At 32.5% G+C, this 16886-nt stretch overlaps 1 protein-coding gene across 2 annotated transcripts in view; it reads right to left on the bottom strand.

The window, feature by feature from the left end:
* The window catches only part of LOC118202282 (transducin-like enhancer protein 4), a 645188-nt gene that overhangs the window by 579629 nt on the left and 48673 nt on the right, over positions 1-16886 (bottom strand). For both annotated transcript variants that reach the window (XM_085810638.1, XM_085810637.1), the window contains exon 2: positions 13964-14029. In XM_085810638.1, coding sequence (XP_085666764.1) covers positions 13964-14029 — 66 coding nt within the window. The remainder of the gene's footprint in view (positions 1-13963; positions 14030-16886) is intronic.

A 16886-nucleotide genomic window follows, 5' to 3' on the forward strand; every position in this document is an offset into this window, starting at 1 on the left:
TATTGGCACGTTCCGCAAAGGCTACATTTCTAAATGTCTTTTCTGCTGCTTCAGTTAGGGAGCACTTTTTAGTAAAATTATACAAAAATTATTTTCATTTAGGTCTAATAAAGAAAAAAGGCCAAAGGAGGAAAGGAAAGAGAACAAAATAGAATTGCGATTTGTAGACATCAGATTATAGTCTGGGACACAGTAAAATAATTCACCATTAAATTTTTAAATGTTTAAACATTTTTAAAAGTATGAAACATTCTAAAAAATTTTAAAAACAACTTTTCACCAGTTACATAACATATGAAATTAGAAACGCTTTTTATTAATTGCAACAAAGTTGTAAATATTCACTTAAAGATATATTTGAAAATTACATATTTATAAAATAGGCATCTAAGCCGGATAGAATTAATCGATTACCATTATTATATTTGCAGAAAACAATGGCAATCCTGGAACGGACTACCATCGTTATCAAGGTACCACTATCCTTACCAAGGTACTACTTATTATTAAAAGTATTTTAATTTAAGCCCATTAAGTATAAATTAAAATACTTTTTTTATTAGGTACACTATTAAAAAATATAAAAATATAAATTGGTGAGAAATCCTGTTATTGCTTTTAAACCGATCAGTTTGTTAATCAATAACAGAAGCTTAAATTTAATTGGTAAATTAAGGAACTTATACTGTAGTAAATGGCAAGACAAAAAATCAATTGCAAGCGAGAGCGCATGGAGGATCAGATAAAGGCCTTTTATTTGCGCTGGCAATATAATGTCTCAATTTGTAATCGATAGTAGACTAATTAAATTTGAAAAGCTCAAGTAGAAAGGTCATTCAAAGATTTTATGCTTTGTGGAATGCCGGTATTATATGAGAATCCACTGCACGTGAGGGTGCTTGGAAAATAAAGTAAAGGGCTTATGTTTCACACAATAGCAGTGCCGCTAAAGGCTGCTTTTAAATAGGTTTCGTTCTTCTCAAGTTAATGACAAAATTACTTCCCATAGACAAATTAATCAAAAAAATTATAATAAATAATAGATAAACTAGTATTCTGAAAACTTCAGATTCCGTCATCTCACGTTATTTTTATTTATTTAATGGATTTTACAATGAAATAAATAAAAATAATAACTACTGTCCTAAAATTGCATAAAATTGTCAAAAATGACTTTTGAAAAAGTGTTGCACAATTTTGTTATTAAATGCAACTACTACTAACTACTAACTAAATAACTACTGTTCCAAAATTGCATAAAATTGTCAAAAATGACTTTTGAAAAAGTGTTGCACAATTTTGTTATTAAATGCGTATGAATTAAAAAAAGGTTTTACATATTTTTCTATTTTTGCGAATACAAATTTTTACTGTAGGTCTTCGCACCATGTTAGCTCTCGGTTAATTCAATATTAGTGTTAACAGATAAATGAATTATTTATTTTTAATCCTTTTATTCTTACGGGTCGCAATGAAGATATATAGTAGACATAATATCCTGATTACGTTTTTAAAAATGCGAAAATTCAAAATGCAAACAAATGAATAAAGACTAATTTCCTGAATCCTAATAGTCTCGTTTCCACAACAACTCTTTTTTTAATCTGTTAAAATGCCGATTTATTACATACCCATCCACTTGAATGCTCTGGTTGCATCTTTAAGCTTGATATTACATATAAGCAATTCACATTTTATTTTTCAAATATATTGTTCCTAGTTTTCGAAAGAGAAGCAGTATAATTTTTCTTACATTTTATATAAACATTTTATACGCATATATTCGATAAATTTACTTTGACGTTGTATCGCAAACAGTTTTAATTATTGGCCTATACACCGCTTTTAAGTATGACTTTTCTATATAATATTGCAGGAATCTTCAAATAAAGCATTTTTATACACTGCATTCGCTTTTAACAAAACCGAAATTCAATACAAATCAGAAGATTCTTTGAAGATTTAATAGAAAAATCTATGCTTTTTAACAATTTTATTGAGGACAGAAATATAGGTATACGTAAATATCCTTCTAAAAGCATAATTTTAATAATACAGATTATGAAGGGGTAAATATCTTTTGATACCGCCGATGATTCTTAAGAGTATTTAAAAATTTAAAAAAATTCTGAAATAGCATGTTAAATTTAGTTCTAATGTGATTATATGTAAATAGATTACTTTTCATTTCTAAGTTCAATTTAAAGTCTTATTCCGAGATTTTGAATTACCTTGAGAGAATCGTAGTCTTTTGAGAAGATTTACATTGATTTCAAAAAGAAACGGCTTTGATTTTGTTATAGAAATCCAAACTAGTTAGATAACTGAAATGGTATTAGGTTGCTCACAATAAACATGTTTGTTCTTTATTAAGGCTTTAAATATTTATGTTTGTAAATAAACCTCTATTCAGGACATTATTATATTAAACGCAAGCGTAGCGCTGCAGCAATTTAAATAAGCAAACTTCATTTAGTGAAATTAACGCTTTCTTTTGGAGAATATAGACGACTTTGCTAAAGCCCCATTAGAGTAAAAGCTAAATGTATACAAATGATGTAGGTGCTTTCAGTCGTTAATTGAATTTACATACATTCATATTTAATGATTAGTAAAAAAACCAGCAACTACTGCAACGAATCCTATGGTTTTTTAGCCAGATGTTCACCACGGAGACTTAGCGAAATCCGTTGCTCTCAAAATCTTTCAAGCTTTCTGAAAGGAATTTATGGTTCACTTCAATTTTGTCTCTTCTGTGCCTTTTAAAACGGTTCTCACAAGCATCATCGATTAAAATTGCATCTTCGTGATTTCCCAATAATCCATTTTATTTCTACAGCACTCTTTGTTTTCCGTTAAAAAATATCAATTCAGAAAGGATTAGATTACAGTTTGATGTTTCAGATTGCAACTTTATGACACTTGCCATTAAAGCTTAACAAATTGAAAAAAAATTAAATATAAAATCACAAACTTTAATAAAATTTTAACATGATCTTCGTATGCCAATTATTGTTTAGTATGAGAAACAATTTGAAGCTAAATAATCACAAGAAGCCTACTAATTCAAGAACATAAATTAAACATACAGAATATAAAATTACTTGAAACAAAATTTGAACTATTTAAAATGATAGTGCCAAATGGTAGAAAAAAAACTCGTTGTGGTATCATTTCATACTAAATTAACGTCATGTGGAGTCTAGTGCATTCATTTACAGAAAAAAATGCTTGAGTATCCAAAATATAACTGTGTACTTTCGTATGATCGCTTACTTCCACTGAAGCTTAGAATAAATATTTCTCCCCAATGAAAAGATAATTCTCTCTTCTTTGCCAAGATGCAAAATCCGCGATTGTTGAAAACAAAAAACGCATCGAAGAGGTTTCCTTCGAAGTATTTTAAAAAGCGCAGCAACGTAGATGTACTTTATCTGATTCCTTTTTAAAGATAAGGTTACTTAAAGGTAAGGTTTTACTACTTAAATTATCATAAAGAAATTCCAAGTTCGTACATAAATCCCTTCTTAAATTTATAAAGCTCTATAAAGAAACAAATTTATGAACTTGAATAATTTCTATTTATTTGCAATCAACGCACTTTTGCAAACTATCAGTGCTGTAAAATAAGAGAATTTGAACTATATTAGAATTTAATAAAAATAGATTTGCATTAATCAATTAAGTTTTTATTTGAAAAAAATGCTATTGTATGAATAAATTATGTAGATACCATTGAATGTGTATCTCATAGTTGTATTGATATAGCTTTTTGTTGTTGTAATAACAGTAAAAGTAACCATCAGTTAATCAAGTTATGGTCTAAAATTAGACACAATTCAATTTAGATTGGGATAGAGTTTAATATCTACCTGGCTTTAATCTAATTATTCAAATAAATTAGTTTTCAAAGTTTTTATATTAACTAGTGCCGCCTATCTGGTATAGTGCTTAGCATCGCTGACTGCCGTGCCGACGAGCCCGGGTTCGAATCCCTAAGAAGGCATGGATGTTTGTAAATATATAGTGTCCGTATGGCATGTGGGCACTCTAAATATGAGGGGAGTCGAAAGTCCTCTCGAGAGGTGGGAGACCCTCGGACCCATCCCTCCCAGGGTGCTCTCCATCAAAATTGGGAGCGAAACTGAGCTAAATTGCACTGCCACCTGTATGTTGCTCAAGGCTGTTGCCAACGGTAGGCGTAAACTTGCGCTCTTTGCCACGAGGAATTTCGTGTGCTTAAGCTGATCATAGGTTAGACAAGTGAGCATTAGCAACAACAACGACATACATTAACTATTTTATTCGCTTATACCCTTGAATGGAACTAATTTTTAAAAGAATACTTGTAGCAAAATAATGTTTATTATTTAAAGGGAAAATACAGATATTAATAAAGCATATTTTCGATCATTTTTATTTCTTTTTAAACTTCTTGATATGGAATTCACAGCAATGAAAGCTAAATGAAAATTTGTAAGTAATTCTTAATAATTACACGAGTAAATTTTAAATTTATTGAAAATGAAGTGTATATGCATGCATTACCGGAAGACTATGTGCGAGTTAGGTGGAAGTTTACTCAAATGTGAACGTTGTTAGGAAACAATATATAGAATTATATTGATAACTATATTATCATAGTAACTATATTATCCTCTAAGAGAGCTGTGATGAAATAGAAAAAAGTGCCAATAATTTTAAACTTACGCTATGACAGAATTATGGTTGCTCAGTTAAGTGTATCGTCAATCGAAAACATTTCAGAGTTTAAGAAATTTTATAAAAGCCCCAAAAATGTCAATGAACTTCAGACAAATTTCTCGATAGCACAGCATATCTAGCGGCAAAGAAAACTTGCTATTTTATGACTGTAATCGGAATTACAGAATTATGATTACAGTGGTTTTATTGAATATTATTTCATTGTGTAAGGGTAACAGGTAGCCTACCGCTTGACAATTTAGTAGCTAATATGAATAGACGTTAAGCCTATAAATTAGCTTTCTTCTTCCCTAGCGTCTTTTAATGACAGAATTTCAGCTAGAGTTATTCAGCTAGAGCTAGAGTTATACATTAAGTAAAACTTACCATTACCAACCCCATTTACCCTACTTTGTTTAACCCAAAAGATTGAGAAAAATAACATTAAATCAGTGAATTAAAAAATAGTCATGCTTAATGTTTTTTAAATTAACGTTTTCTCCTATTTCTTTCATTATAATAGCACTTTTTTAATGAAAAAGAAATCATCTGTGTACACCGAAAATTATCGATCAACGAAATCTGCCCAGTAGATGTAGGTACACGGTTTGCAAAATCCATCTAATTTAGATCTCTCTTCTTAAAAATGTAACATCCTGCTCTTAGGAAAAAAGGAGGGAGACTCATGTCTTCAGATCATCGCTTAAAATTAATACGGTATTTAAATAAAATAAAAACTAATATAACGTTAATTTTTTACTTTTTATCACAAAAATTCTGCATATGATACATAAACAATAAAATATCTAACAATATACTACTGATTGTTCCCTTATTTATATTTTTTCCCTTTAGCACAATATTACACTTACGATTAATTACACTGCTGACCATTAAAAAGGTACACGGTGGGGGGGGAAGAAAATAGCAGAATCTTAATTATTGTACATATACAGTACGGACAAAAATGTATTATAAATCAATGGATTGTTCATACAGAAAGGAAAATGTTTAGTCTATACTTTATTATATATTTTATATATACCAGAAGTTATGTAACCTTTACTCATGGCATTCGTAGCAGCGAATAAAAATATGAAATATACTATGAATCCTAACGTGCGATGGTGCTGTAAGCACCAAGTACTACAGTTACGAATGAAACTTATCTTAGAACATAATATGCGACACAATTCCGGGAAAAGAAGCATTTTAAAAAGAGCAATTGCAAATCCGGCTTTCTTTCGTCATCTCGATCTTTTCCTTCTGCTTCGCTATTCCGCGGAGAAGAGACTTGGATTTTTATCGCCTCCCCCCCCCCTCCAGTCTTTTACACTCTCCTTTACAGCCGAAGAAGGGAAGACTTATCTTTTTAACCGCCTTACGTGACAAGCTGCGAGGCAAAGAAAAGCGTTTTCTGTAATGGCAGCAGCACCTTCAAAAGCTTAGGCCGAATCAGGTGACAATTTTATAAAGGTGTGCTCTTGCAATGCATTTTTTGCTTATACACTGGCACTTCAAATTTCGTTACCTAATCTGTATTGGGATGATTGGATCGTCTAAAATATCTGTTAAAAATGAAAATTTCATTTTATCTGAACTCTCGGTCTATCAGAGGGAGATGTTAAATCCAGAGAACACTGATATTTGGTTTCGAATTTTACTTTGAGAAATTCTAGCTACTATGCTAGACGCTGCAGCGCAAAATCGGTTTCGATTCCAAGGTAGTGTCGATCTTATTGTAGGTAACCTAAAAGTAATTAATTAATCCAATTTTTTCTCTTTTTATTATGCACCTATGTTAATTATCAGTTTTATCTAGACTATAGCAATGTTGGTGTCACTCATACGCCGTGCCGATCCTATGCTCTCTTTATCATATGACGTGTCGATCGTACGCCCCATCTATCCTACGTCTTGACACTGTACAGAATGTTGATTTAGGTCTAGGTTGATCTCTTGCAAAGTAGACTTGTGTCGACCTCATGCAAAGTAAACCTGTGTTGACCTTATGCAAAATAAATCTGTGTCGATCTCATGCTATAAGGTGTGTCGATCTCATGCTGTAAGGTGTTTCTCCCGCCTTCTTTGCGAGCCTTCATGGTGTAGTGATCTGCACCTCAGCGCGTATTTGAGAGGTCTGCGGTTCGATTCCCGTCGAAGGCATTGCTGATTTTTTATCTTGCCTGCTTCCAAAAAATACCTAATGTCTTTACAATGACTCTGTCTACAATGATCTACGTCTACAATGACTCTGTACAGGAGACAAATGTGCATTAAACCTCTTATTCATTATTACGTATTATCAAAATTTCTTTGTTGTTGTATCGATCGCATGCAGGTACCTAAAATCCATCATATGACAGTGTTATTCCTATGCCGGGGTCGATTTTATTACGTCGATGCTATGGAGTGTCATTCTACACAGTAATGATCCGGTGGAGTGCTTATTCTACGAAAAAAAGACGTTATAAATGATCAAGCTCTGTTTTCGTAGAACGAACTGGTTGCCTAAATGGGTGATATGCAATATTACTTCTAAATTGCCCGTACCCATGCAACAGTTATTACTAAGTTCGATATCCTGTTTTTGTTTCACACATGCTTTTGTAGTGGCATCAACATATAAAACACAACCCGAAAGATAAATCAGGTTCTTATATTTTTGTTTCCCACAAATATAACAAAAAGTTAAAATAAAACTGACTGTATGCATAGGGGTTTTGTGACTTTCTCTACGCGTAACATAAATTCCAGTCAATTCCCCTCGTAATGGTCTTTTCGAAAGTAATATTTCTCTTAGGGATAATGCCCTCGCGTGTTTTATTCTAACTAAACCTATAAGGGTAGTGGCTAGCGCATCGCGCAGCAGTACCACAGTCCCTGGTCGACTCAGCCTTGATTTCCATCCTTTGAGTCGATAAAATGAGTACCAAGTTTGCTTGGCAACTAAACACTGGGGGTCCTGCGACCCAAGCTGACCACTTGTTCAAGGCATATGCTTACGCACCCCGGGGCCCACAGTCAAGAAAGCAGATTTCGAGGCACTGCAGGCATTGGCCCGTTAGGGCTGTTACACCACTGAGTTTCGTTTTAAACCTATAAGAAGTTATTGCATTACTCCTGTGACATAAAGATAGTATATCTAGCTAACACTGGAAGATCTGTGGTTCGAAACCTGATGAGGGCACAAACGAATTTTTGCATTACTTGTACCGAAATGCCTAATTTATCTTTAATTATAAGCTATCTAAATACCTTTATACTGTAGAGTCATAAGGGTTTTTTGATACAGGACCATGAAAAACTTGCAGTGCCTACGCCGTGGTTTGAACTCCTGACGTGGTTTTATTTACACCACAAAAGCACGCAGAAAGGAGGAAGAAAATGCATTATAATATAATTAATATGAGATATGTCCTATAGTCTCCAAAAATCACATTTCTGTTCGTGAGTTGATTCTCTTCCGAGTTTCAGGACAATGCCAAATTCATTTTGATACGCTTATAACATTTAAAAATAAAGTTAGATAATTCTTCAAAGAAGTCTCGCGTTAAGAAAGAAAATCTTCGAGTGCTTAATGATAACAAAAATAAACGAATGATTTCATCTGTAAAGGCTCAATATCTTCGAAGAGGAACACTATCGTATGTATGCTCTCAGAATCATGAGAAAGGATTTTGCGTGTAAGCGAAATATAACTTACACGTTAATCTTAATCCTCACTTTTCAAGGAAGGCTTATCTTAAAAATACTTATTTTTCCTAATTAACTTCCCCCTTCCAGAGATATCGCTCAGCAGGCAAAGCTATGTTGTTGTTGTTGTTGTTGTCGTGTCTATGATGTTGCCTATTCAAATAGTGCCATGGGCGAAGATGACAGCCTTATCGATCTGCAAAATGTTATCATCGTAGAGGTTCGGTCTCTTAAGCAAGACCCCCAATTTTGACAATCAAAAATATGCGCAGTTGTCAATTCTGTGTGTGGGTAGTTATCACATTTTCTGTAGTTTTTCCTACCTTCTCTTTCAAATTTTAATCCTCCATGATGACTAGTTCTAAGCCTATGTGTCATATAGTAAAAGGTAGTCATGATGCGTAATTTTAAGAAGTGAGTCTTCTATCTTTCATTAATTTCTTGTAACTTAAAAACAAGTCTTCTTCCCAGATAAACTTTGACTGGCCAGGCCCTTTTATGATGTTGACCGGCCAGGCCCTTTTATGATGTTGGTTGATAGCAGCAAATAAAAATGTTCCGCACTAAATGCTTGCCAAATTAAACATATCAACATTCTGTCCTCGATATGTTTCTATATCATGTAATACAAAGAGTTCAAGGTCAGAATACTAGCCCAGGATAACGGCAGTACTTCTCGAAATATTCATGAACATAATCCTTTTGATTATTGTAGATTACCACTCTAAATCAAGCTCAGTTTAATTAAAACAACAATTTTGTTTTCAGCTTAAAGATATTTTTGAACGAAACAAAATAGAAACACGTGCACTTTAATATTTTATGAATATAACTGAAAGCTCTAGATGTGGAAATTTTTCTGAGACTTATAAATAATAGCTAAATTATTTTTATTTACGACAACTCATTTTCGTTTTGAAAATCACCAGTGTCTATAAATTGACTCTCCTAAGATTTCAATTCCTGAATTTGTAACCAAAAATGTTATTATGAAGAATTCATTCACCACATATGGAACAAAGTAAAATAAGAGCCTTCACAGTATCAGAAAAAGAATTAGTTTTACATTACCCTCAATAATTGTTTCAAAATAACAGCCTATGAAACAGGTGAACATTAAAGGCTTAAGTAATATCAATTCAGTTTATTTCAAAACAGTAACTGATTACATTATTCTTCTTTAGTTTATTTTCTATCATCTCATAAAATACGTTAAATAATAGTCACAAAATCGTTTCTACAAATTTATACCGAGTAAGTCCACTAATTCAGTACCTTTAAAGTCCGCGATATGTGCCGAATGATTGGACATTTACTCTAATATAAATAAAATAAACCAAAAAAAGATGAAAGTTTTATACAGTGAATATATCATTTTAAATGAATGTAAATAATGAATTTAAAGATAAATTCCTTTAGTCAAATGCGAATGGACAAGTTTCTATAACATTACCTGGAAGTACTGAGCAAATCAAGTGCAGAATTATAAAAAGGTGATGAAATAGAGTTGCACATTAAAGGCAAAAGGACTTTAATCTGTTACATGCTAGAAACAGGTATTATTAGGAAAGAGAGAGGGGGAGGGAAGAAAAGAATATTTGCATGTTATTCAGCTTACATATCACACAGAAGAGTAGCTCATCTCATTATTAAAAGTATCGATTTTAATATTTCACAAAGCCACAAAAGTATTTTTTATAACATTTTTTAAGTATTATATATGCAGAGCTAAATTGCAATTTTTTCTTACTATCTTGTAAAGTATAATAGCCATAATGCCCTCTTGTAAGCTCATGTTTTCGTAAAACGTTTTTAAAGCTTTATCTCTTAAAACATCTTTTCCGCACCTTGTTGCCATTTTCATCCACCGTTTCATGTCACATGACGTTTAAGTATCTAAACAAGTTTTTTTGGAAAAGGCGATGAATAATCTTTCAGAGCTTTAACCTCAGAAAAAGTGACAAAATAATTTCAAGGTTTTGTACAAAATGCGGAAGTTTTTCCTCAGCTGTTCTCATGTTTAGCACATCAACTCTTCACATTTCGTTAGGCTCATTATTTGTCACCGAAAAAATATTGTAATTATTAATCAGCTTCAGTTAAGTAGTATGCATCAAGACTATAATGATTTGTTCCAGTAAAGTGACTGCAAATTTTATTTTTACAAGTAAAAAAAATTAATCTAACATTTCACAAAGTTTTTACAATGAGTTTATTTAAGCGAGTTATACAATCATCATGCATTTAGTATACGAAAATCTTCGTAAATTTTACTTTCCTTAAGATATATGCAAATGTCAATATAAGCAAACTTTGCCTGCCATAAAATGCTTAAATCCATTCTTTTTCAAACAAAATAATTAGAAGTTTTGAAAAACTTATTTCATAATTAAACATTTAATTTAAGAAACAAATAACGTATATATTTATCAATATTTCAGCTTAAGAGTTTTGATTGAAAGAATTTGTACAAATCACCTTGCGCTGCCGTTTGTTTTTGATTAACTGTGAATAAACAACATGTACACAGATATCTAATGTCACAATAAAGGCTGTCTGTAACGTTTTCCTGCTTGAAACATTGTCAAGATATAGCTGCACATTTTAGGATGCTAAACAATCCTCCACATTATGAAAATACAAACATTTTGCTAGCTGAAATGGACGTAAAGTGGAAAAGCAATTAACAGTTCTTACCAACATGATTGAAACTTAAAATAACGTTTAAAGGAAGAATCAGATGAATTTTACTTTCCAAAACTTTGAAGATGCTAAGTATGGAAGGCTTATAGGAGGTAGCAGTGACGATAGTGCGTTGCCATCATGAGATTTGTAGCGATGCGGAGCCATTGAATATGCAGGAGATTAGGGAGTAGGAAATAAAAAAGTGCCGTTTCTATCCATTAAAAAAAATGTTTACAGTTTCGCTGTGTACTTGCCTCTGTATGAAATGTCGATGTTTGTAATTCATATGAACGACTTAAAATATAACACAATGTTCACTTGAGTTGCGCATTTTCACCGCTAGCACGTAGCAACACTAGCACGTTTTTTTCGATTGTATTGTTTCCCATAGGCCAAAAAAGACATCCTTCAAAAGCAACATAAATCTGCAAGATATTTAAAATTTAAAGCTAAACATTTCAAAACGGTATAAGGTATTTCTCCCGCTTTCCTAACGTGCCTTCGTGGTGTAGTGGTTCTGCAAACTGGACCGTATTCCAGAGGTCCGTGGTTCGATTTCCGGCGAAGGCATTGGTAATTTTTCATCTCTCTGGCTTCCAAAATTAACCTAATGTCTCTACAGTGACGCCCGAACTAAAAGTGTTGTTGATGATGACTCCCCACCCATGATTTGACGATTGAGTCCTCTAAAAACTCCAGTCGCCCTTTAAAAAGGGGAGTATATAAGGTATGTCTTCCGCTTTCCTAGCGTGCCTTCGTGGTGTAGTGATTCTGCACGCTGGTATTTTTCATCTCTTCGGCTTCCAAAATTAAACTTATGTCTCTACAACGCTATCAAGCAAATGATAAATTATATTTTGTCATTCCGTCTTTTTTTCACTAAAAAAAAAGAGAGAGATAAGTCGCTTTTGCATTTTTTCTTAAACCGAAAAGCGTACTAATGTAGGTCCGTCTTGAAAAAGAAGTAGCCTGAAAGGCAATTTTTTTAAGTGATAGATATTTGTACATTGAAATTACTTATTTACTTTTACTAGTGTACCATTATAGCATGCATTTCCAATTAAGGGGTTTCTCTTTCCATGAGAAAGAGCCCAGCAGTTCGGTCAGCATATTTCGTAGTTTTCCTGACCTAAAGAGAACGTTCCTAAAATAGGAGACTGAACTTGATTTCCCTGCTGGTTTTCTGTTTATTTGTTTGTTTGTTTTGTTTGCTCGTTAAAGAATAGAAAAGATAAGGAGGAGAGAACGTTTTGAGAGCTATAAATGAAAAGACGCGCTGTTCCTGTGTCTGTGGACATTTTTCTCAAGGTAAAAATAGTATGATAATGTTTTTGAGATATTTAACATGAAATTTAAAGCAAAAATTTGACAAAACGAATTATGAATATTCCTCCAAAGTTATGTTAAAATACCTTTCACAGGCATGGCATAAATGCATAGAATCAAACAATGTTGCATGCATTATTATGCATGAAATGAATTACTAAATTGCCTTTAACTTCATGAATAATGCTGTCATTATATTTTTGACTTGCATATTTTTGCGCATTATATAATTTCCCAAAACCAGAAATGACAGGTAAACCGTGCATCATAAATTGGCAAGCAGATTAATGTTACAGAAATAAACATGCTCAGCAGACACTGAATTATTATATTATGTCGAATATATTGCATTGAATGAATTGTATTAAATGAATATATTTTTAGTATAACTCTTTTTTTCCTATTCTATAACTTAAACAATTACATATGAGAATTACAATGCTAGTATTGTTACGACATATTTCCACATATTTTCCTTGGTAGTATTTCTTCGTATGCTACAAAAGAAGATATATTTTTCCTAGCTCCAAAAGGTCTCTTTCGAGATCGAATCTGTACACTGTCTCAATAATACATTTTACAAAGCAAACTTTTCCAAAATAGCACAGATATACTGAATGATATATAGGAAACTTGATTCATACTTAAAATGACATCCTATAAAAGTCGGAGAGAAATCAATGAAAAACAAAATTTTAGTCGTAATAAAATCCTGCTAGGTCTGTCATCACAACTCTGTTATTTAATTGAATGATTCCAAGAATGTCGGAGTCTATATCAATGAAACTAGCAACAGAGAATATGATTCAATTTCAAATGTTAAAATCGAATTCAAAATTGCATGACAAAATAATGAAGTATATAACATGCTTTCACAATCACTAAATTCAAGGCAAATATTTAATTTTATAAAAATTAACAATTAAAGAAAATGATCAGAGTACTATAACAGTTAACTTTGAACCTGTAATATTTCCAATGAAATATTGAATGATGCAATGAATGAATCTCATCTGATAATACAATTTTGCAATCTTGAAAGTATAAATATAAGTAAACCAAAATGAAAATAATAGTCTTCAATGAAATAGATTTGGTCATCGTTCTTTAAATGGGTTGTCAGACTAATCCCACTCTTATTTGAGTGGGATTATCGTAATCGAGACTCGTATTTCTTGAAGATGAAAAGTCACAATCTTCTACAAGAACTCTAAAATAAAAAATTTCATTTCCTCTCAAGTTAAATTCACAACTGCTACTTTAAACAGGAAGAAAACTATTATAACTAAAAGTTCTATTATAACTCTCTGCTTAATAACATGCAAATTTCACATGAATAAGTGTTAAATATGCGTAATAAGCTTTATACATATGTCTCATCATTCACCATCATACCACGCACTTAAAGTTGATTGAAGAGTTAGGAAAGTTTACTTGCAAAAGCAAAGAAAAAAACTATAGCTTGGAACCGTTAATGAAGCGCAGGCGTGTTAGAACGCAGATTAAAAAACTGTTCAAGCAAACTGGCTCCTGCAGTAAAGAATTACGATACCTCTTTGGACATCATGGTGACCAGTGGAGGTGCTCCGTAAGCGTTGAAAGGGGGCATCCCGTCTCCCTTGCAAAAAAGAGAGAATCAGAACACAGTTAGACACAGACATTGGACGTCTTATAAAACAGAATACATTCCTTTTAAGAAACTGGTGAGGAATTTTAAACCTTGAAAGTTTTACACCAATGCCATACGGAAAGTCAAGTCAGCAGCAAGTTTTGATTATATTAGTAGCAGTATTTGCTTCTATTTTACTTAGGGATCATTTTATTTGTTTGAAAATCAAGTTCCTAACATCTAAAAGGTCCTGAAAAAAACTGTGTCAACTTCTAATATTCTAGTCTCTGTAAGAATATAAAAATATATAAAATGATCCCTTTTCCCTAGAAGTTACTTCCATTTAAAAGAAATTACCCAGTTCATCACTGAGCTGATAATTTATTTGTTGAGATAGCTATAATTTATAGTTACAGGTATAATTCGACTGCCTCATCCGCGACCATGAGCGCAAACACGCATGCGCATTCGGACCGAGTTATTCTCAAAATAGGGTGGAAGGATGGGGACTTTCTTTCCCTTCGGCGAATCTCTTTCCGGAGAAGAGAAGACTTTCACATCGCCGCAAGTAATAGCGCCCCCTTTGGACAAGTCTACGTGTTTTGGCTGAATGCCAGCCAGGGTTGCGTTTGAGACGGTCAAGCTATACTTGGGAAATTTAAAAAGTTTGTCTAATTTCAAATATGATTTAAATCCACCCCAATATTTTCTCTTTGAAAGCTTAATAATCCAACAAAATTGTGGCCATTGTCAATACATTTCTTCAGAAAATGGCTTTCCCAGTTATAATATAAGTTATAATTCGTAATACCCAGAGTTAAGATGGCAAGAGGCCCACCAGCGGCCGAGCGGTAAAGTCGCTGAACACTGGTAGTTCGGTCCGAGGTTCGAATCCCGCGAACGGGCTGACTGCATGGGTGTTTTCGTGGTTTTCCCCATGTGTAACGTGTATACGAGTCAGTTTCCCTTAGAAAGTCCTCCACGAAGGCATCCCTCCCCTTAGGCAGATAGCCCTAGTGTGCTTTGCCATAATTAAATACACCTAAGATGGCAAGATGTACAGCTGCGCTGGGAAAAAGTGTCGTTCAAATTACACCTGCTATAAAAATCTCCTCTCAAGCTGATTTCTCGCTTTTCCGAAAAATCAAGACTTCCTACAAGTAGTAGCAAAAAATATAGGGATTAAGTTAAAGTTATAAAATATGTAAGAAAAAGCAGGTTATTTAACAAAGGAATAGTTTTTGCTAGTACTTAGAACAAGAAATTCACTGATTAAAGAAATGTATCTCAAAATTGGCCTAATTTTGCGGGAAAATGCGCAATAATTTCATAAATAAAGTATTCAACTATTTCTGTGAAACTGCGAAAACTTTAAACATTTCGTCGTATTATGAATGAAGACTAAAGTAATGATAAAGTAAAGATGTCTATAGTAAAGAATATTCAAGCATTTTTTTAATATTATCTTCCCCATATACTGTTACAAATTTGAGTTACTATTACAATCTGAATACACTCCGTGATGAGTAATATTCCAGTCACTTCTTGCCGAATTCCACAGAAATTCCTTTTTAACGATAAAAATTGCTTTTATTCTTTAAAAAATGATTTGGGAAAATAATTTTTTATAAGATGCGTTTGATAATGGAACAACACTATTAGTTTGTGAAAATAACACACTAAAGGGGAGCAAAACTTGCTTCTTTTCGGAATTTTATGTTACTTTAAATTAGTTTACAAAATAAAATCTTACTACTTCTGAGTAAGTACTTACTACTTCCTTATTTCTTATTGAGAAAAGCCTGTATGGAATTAAGACTAAATTAAAATCATTATGTCTTTTTGCCTTAGAAATGTAATCATATTTTTTCTAAACGAGTTTGACTTAAAAGAGCTGCAATTAGAGCTTTAGATAATCAGAAAGTTTAATCAGAGCAGGATTATATTATTCAATAACAAACTTATTTAAAGCTGTACCAATGATGAAACTATAGTTAACTAAAGCATCTATAGAAATAAGAACTAAAGCAACGTAATACAGTACTAGTTGAATTAATGTCAATGTTAACCGAAGCATCAAAATAAAATATCTAGTAGGTATAGAAGTATACCATAAAAAAAAAAAAAAAACTTCATTAAAAGTAGGGAGTTCTTATTCGTAATGCGTATAACTCCTGTGTATATTATAATATTATAATAAAAAAGGTACAAAGCAAGGTTCCCATAAGCAAAGTTCACAAAGCAAGGCTTATTTCGGTCTCCTCTATCTGCCTTTACAATTTTACCACATATTTTTAAATAACCCTAGAGAGAGAGAGAGCATAAAGATGCATATCATCTTATACTCTCTCTCTGTAGGATATGAGAGAGAGAATAAGGCTTTTACGACATACCAAACTTTTAATCTTATTAAATTTATGAGTAAATTAGAAAGTGAAGTAAAGCAACTGAATATTGTACACAGCGGGGAAAAAAAAAAAAAAAAAAAAAAGAACAGTTCTTTATCTCCCATTTTTACTGTGTCGATTGACGAAATTCAAATTGTGTTTTCCATGTCTCGAAAGCGCGACTTAGGTTATATATTAGAGTTATACATAGCAATTATTGTAACATAGGTATTTTGACACAAAATCAGACTTTTTCTGAAATAACATACCATTTTTTTTTCCATATTTCGATTTCACGACTTAAATTATGCCTAGATATTAAATTTTGTAATTTTTGGTGATAAATTTATCTTGGCGAGGTTTTTTTTTTTTTCAGTTTGCGCCAAGAATAACTTCCTTCGCGAACTTCTTAATTTATAACAACCTATTTTTCCTTTTTTCTTCACTGTGCATGAGCGGGGGAAAAGTCATCGTTCATA

This window comes from Stegodyphus dumicola, chromosome 2, assembly GCF_044657685.1.
Source record: "Stegodyphus dumicola isolate Sdum_Otavi_A_Nest chromosome 2, ASM4465768v1".
NCBI lineage: Eukaryota > Metazoa > Arthropoda > Arachnida > Araneae > Eresidae > Stegodyphus > Stegodyphus dumicola.